The sequence below is a fragment of the Suricata suricatta genome, chromosome 9 (genome assembly GCF_006229205.1).
Source record: "Suricata suricatta isolate VVHF042 chromosome 9, meerkat_22Aug2017_6uvM2_HiC, whole genome shotgun sequence".
In the NCBI taxonomy this organism is placed as follows: domain Eukaryota; kingdom Metazoa; phylum Chordata; class Mammalia; order Carnivora; family Herpestidae; genus Suricata; species Suricata suricatta.
The window spans coordinates 72,612,251-72,617,318 of NC_043708.1; the positions used below are offsets into that span (position 1 = coordinate 72,612,251).

At 36.9% G+C, this 5,068-nt stretch overlaps 2 protein-coding genes across 2 annotated transcripts in view; one reads left to right on the forward strand and one right to left on the reverse strand.

Moving 5' to 3' along the window:
• The window catches only part of LOC115302071 (olfactory receptor 4M1), a 153,304-nt gene that overhangs the window by 52,271 nt on the left and 95,965 nt on the right, over nucleotides 1-5,068 (forward strand). The gene's annotated exons all lie outside the window — the stretch shown is intronic.
• LOC115302256 (olfactory receptor 11G2-like) overlaps nucleotides 4,238-5,068 on the reverse strand; it is a 1,239-nt gene continuing 408 nt past the window's right edge. Inside the window, exon 2 of the mRNA XM_029952211.1 lies at nucleotides 4,238-5,033. Coding sequence (XP_029808071.1) covers nucleotides 4,238-5,033 — 796 coding nt within the window. The remainder of the gene's footprint in view (nucleotides 5,034-5,068) is intronic.

The window sequence follows — 5,068 nt, forward strand, 5'->3', positions numbered from 1 at the left end:
CCAACCAGTGAAACTTTTTGCATCTGTCATTAGTCATGCATATCCTTATCTTGTGTAGCAGGCCATTTCTTCTACCATATAAATGGAGACAACTAAGTGTATTGCTCTGACCATTCTGCTTCGTGTAAATTTCCCCCACCCTCTACTCTATAGCCACCTGCAACTTGGGCTATAGTGCAGCAATAGCACATTTTTTTTTTCTTGCAGTAGTATATATTCAGGGACCCATTTGTGAATAAAGCCTAAGTTCCCATTCTTTCTTTGTCAGCTGATCTATGAAATCTCGCTTGCAATATGAAGTCCTGGTATGAACTAAGTAAGAGGAGTTTGTGCAGAAAAAATAGACCTGTATTAAGGAAATGCTTCTTAATGTACCACACAATTTGCAATTCTCTCTTATGGCAGCAAACCTAATATGAAGTAAAATTAATATGGGTGAGAGAAATTTGGCTAATAATTAACTTGAATACTACTAAAAAAATAGGTACCTCTTCACCTTCATAAAAATCCATAAAATATTTCATTAAGAATCATTAATTCTTATTCCTTTTTCTTATTTAATTAAGAAAGATGAATGGAACCATCTTGTCAATGTTTAAGCATTATAGATGAAAATCAGATATAAAATTATTAACATTTCAAACCTAATCCTGAAGCTGGTTGGAAGAAATTCCAAATGGTTTATATTTTCTTCTAATAAATAGTTTTTAGGCAGTTGATCAATTATTTTATTTGTTTTTTATGTGAAGTAGAATAAAGACCTCTATGTATTTTCCAGTACCCCGAATTTCTGCCTTTCAAGCTCAAAAATTATTTTCAGTCTGGGTTCTTTTATGAAGTAAAATCCAATTATTGTTTCACACCACTTTGTGGAACAAGTGACTTCTTAAAGACTGTATATTAAAATCCTTAAAATATATCTTAAATTATGATTTTTTAAAAAGTATATTTATCTGAGAGAGACGGGGACAGTGCCTGCACACTTCAGCACAGATCCCATGGGGGCTTGAACTCATGGACTGTGAGATTCTGAACTGAGCCTAAACCAAGAGTCACATGCTTAACTGACTGTGCTACCCAGACTCCTCTATTATGATTTCTTTTAATTATGTTTTAGAGAATCACATTAAAAAATAGCAACAGAACAAAATAATAGTCATAATTAAGCAATAATGTTAATCAAATATTTTATGGAAGTAAAACATTTTAAAACTTTATTCATTTGTTACTTTCCAGAATTAGGATGAGTACTGAGTAATCGAAAGATGTTGAATTGCTGTATTGTATACCTCAAATTATTTAACAGTGTATGTTATCTACATAGAATTAAAATTAAAAACTTAATTAAGCACATTGGAAAAAGAGTAGACAAGAAAAAGTAAAGTTGTGTTAACCTTATAATTGAACATAGACATGTTTACATAAATCAAAAGGCTAAACATAGGAAAATATTGAGGATCACTGCTATACTAGTTTATCTTTATAATTAACTCACTGAAAAAGGTCACTAATAAAATATATTGAGAAATAAATTCTATCTTAATTAGCATACAGTGTTACATGTGTTCAGGTGTCAATATAGTGGTTCAACAATTCTATACATTACTCAGTGATCATCATGGTAAGTGTACTGTAAATCCCTTTCACCTAATCCCTCAACCTACCTTCCCATTCCCAACCACCAGTTTGTTCTTTATTATTTAAGGATTTTTTTTTTGGCTCTTCCTTAGTTCATTGTTTTGTTTCCTAAATTCTACCTATGAGTTAAATAATATGCTATTTGTCTTTCTCTTTCTGACTTATTCTATTTAGCATTATATTCTCTAGATTCATCCATGTTATTGCAAATGGCAAGATTTCATTCTTCTTTTGGCTTAGCAATAGTCCATTGTATCTTCTTTATCTTCTGTATGTTCTTTATCCATCCATCTATGTATGGATATTAGATTGCTGTCATCCCTTGGCTATTGTAAGTAATGCTGCAAGGGACCTAGAGGTGACTATATCTTCTCAAATTAGCATGTTCATTTTCTGTGGGTACATATCCCATAGTGGAATTCCTGATCATATAATTCTATTTTTAATTTTTGGAGGAACTTCTATACTATTTTGTATGGTGGCTCTGCCAATTTGCATTCTCAACAACAGTGCATGAGGGTTCTTTATTTTCCACATCCTTGCCAGTGCTATTTTCTTGTGTTTTTATATAGTCATTCTGACAAGTGTGAAGTTAATGGAAATAGTTTTAAGGATGTTTATGGCATTGAAATAAGTTACACACACCTCCCCAAAGTCAAGGGAATCAAGAACCAAAATAAACTATTGGGACCTCATCAAGATTATAAGCTTCTGCACTGCAGAGGAAACAATCAAGAAAACTAATAGGCAACCAACAGAATGGGAAAAGATAGTAGCAGAGGACATATCAGATTAAGGGCTAGTATCTAAAATCTACAAGGAAAAAAAATAAAATCTGCAAGGAACTCACCAAACTCCATACCAAAAAAAGTGAATAATCCACTGAAGAAATGGGCAGAAAACCTAAACAGGCACTTCTCCAAAGAGGACATCCAGATGGCCAACAGACACATGAAACGATGCTCAGTATCACTCATCATCAGGAGATACAAATCAAACCACACTGAGATACCACCTCACACTGACGAGAGTGGCTAAAATGAACAAATCTAGAGACTATAGATGCTCGTGAGGATGTGTAGAAGATACCCTCGTACACTGTTGGTGGGAATGTAAACTGCTACAGCCACTCTGGAAAACAGTGTGGAGGTTCCTCACAAAACTAACAATAGCACACCCCTATGATTCAGCAATAGAGATTTCCCCAAGGGATACAGAAGTGCTGATGTATAGGGGCACATGTACCCCAATGTTCATAACAGCACTTTCTACAGTAGCCAAATCATGGAAAGGGCCTAAATGTCCATCAACTGATGAGTGGATCAAGAAGATGTGGTTTATCTATACAATGGAATACTACGTGGCAATGACAAAGAATGGAATCTGGCCATTTGTAGCAAAGTGGGTGGACCTTGAGGGTGTGATGCTGAGCAAAATAATCAGGTGGTGAAGGACAGATATCATATGTTTTCATTCACAGGTCTAAGAGTAGAAACCTAACAGAGGACCATGGGGATGAGAAGGGGGAAAAAGAGTTAGGGAGAGGGAGGGAGGCAAATAATGAGAGACTCCTGAATAGTGAAATCAAACTGAGGGCTGAAGGGGGATGGGGAAAGGGGTTGATGGGCATGGAGGAGAACACTTGTGATGAAGAGCTCTGAGTGTTACATAGAAACCAACATGACAATACAGTATAAATAAAATAAAATAAGTCACACAGTACTAAAATTAAACCACACATGGTACCAGAAACTGTTGTTTAAGTAGATTTACCCTAAGCTGTGTTATGACTTGACTAAAAATGTCCTAGACTTTATATTTAGCTCTTATCTTTACTGCATTCTAGGTAGCTAATACGCTATAAGTCCTAATCCTTGTATTCTGCCCTCTGAAGAATCATAAATAGCCTACCAAGGCCATTGACTAATGTTTCCTTAAAGACACATACTGCACTTTGACTTCCTTCATATTTGCATCTTAATCAGTCAGTAAGTCACAGTAGAGATTTAATGACTTATAGTGTTAAAGCCCAAAACAATCTGTGATCTCTATTACATATGTATCAGTTGTTTCAACTCAGTAATTCAAAATAGACCTTTGTCTTCTTTTTAGAAATTAAATTACAGATAGAGGGATCAATGGGCATAGATATAAAATTTCACTCACTTGATATTAACTTCAAACAAAATTGAATCTACTTACTAAAACACATTCTTAAATATGACTACTGCATTTTGTGGTGAGCAGTGTTTAAGATGAATATGGGTTTTCATTATAATAGTTTTTTTAATTCAACTTAGTGAATGTTCAGACAAATAGATCACTCATATTTTGTTAAGGGAAGTTACCCTTCAGTGATGGATTTTCACTCTGATTTATATTTCTTTTTTTTAATTTTTAAAAAAGTTTTTATTTATTTTTTGATATAGAGAGAGAGCATTGGGGAGGGGGGAGAGAAGGAGACACAGAACCGGAAGCAGGCTCCAGGCTTTGAGCTACCAGCACAGAGCCCGACGCAGGGCTCCAACCCATGAATGTGAGATCTGATCTGAGCCGAAGTCGGAGGCTTCACCAACTGAGCCACCCAGGCACCCCTGATTTATAATTTCTGAATACTGTGTTCAGTGCCAAAGATTTTCCTCAGAGCAGTCTTCATCTCTTTGTTCCTAAGGCTATAAATTAGAGGGTTACAGAGGGGTGTTATCACAGAATAAAACAAGGTGACAATTTTCTGCATTTTCACTGGGTGCCCAGATCCAGGACTAACATACATCACCATAATAGGCCCAAAAAACAGGAGCACCACTGCTAGATGAGAAGCACAGGTTGAGAAAGCCTTGCGTTTCCCTGCTGCTGAGGGCATCCTTAGCACGGCCACAATCACCAGAGCATAGGAACAAAGAACAAAGAGAAAAGTTCCAATCATAAAAATAACGTTGATTGTAGAATAAATGAACAGTGTCATGGTGTCTTCAGAACAGGACAGCATCATCAATGGGACAGGATCACACATGAAATGGTTGATGGTATTTGGGCCACAGTAGGGTAGGTGTGCAATGAGAACAACTGGGGTTAGGACGACAATGAACCCGCATGACCAGCCAAAGATGGCAAGGCCCGTGTACAGCTGTTCCGTCATGATGCGTGGGTAATGCAGAGGGCGACAGATGGCAAGGTACCTGTCAAAGGCCATGATGCAAAGGAAGAAGCCCTCATCACCCCCGAAAGAGTAGAAGAAGTAGAACTGTGCAAAGCAGTTCACAAAGGAAATGGACTTGCTTGTGGACAGGAAGTTGGCCAACATGTTAGGGACGGTCGTGGTGACGTAACATATTTCCAGGAGAGAGAAATTGCCCAAGAAGATGTACATGGGAGTGTGAAGACGCTGGTCCCACCTCACTGCACAGACAATGGCTGCGTTCCCCATGAG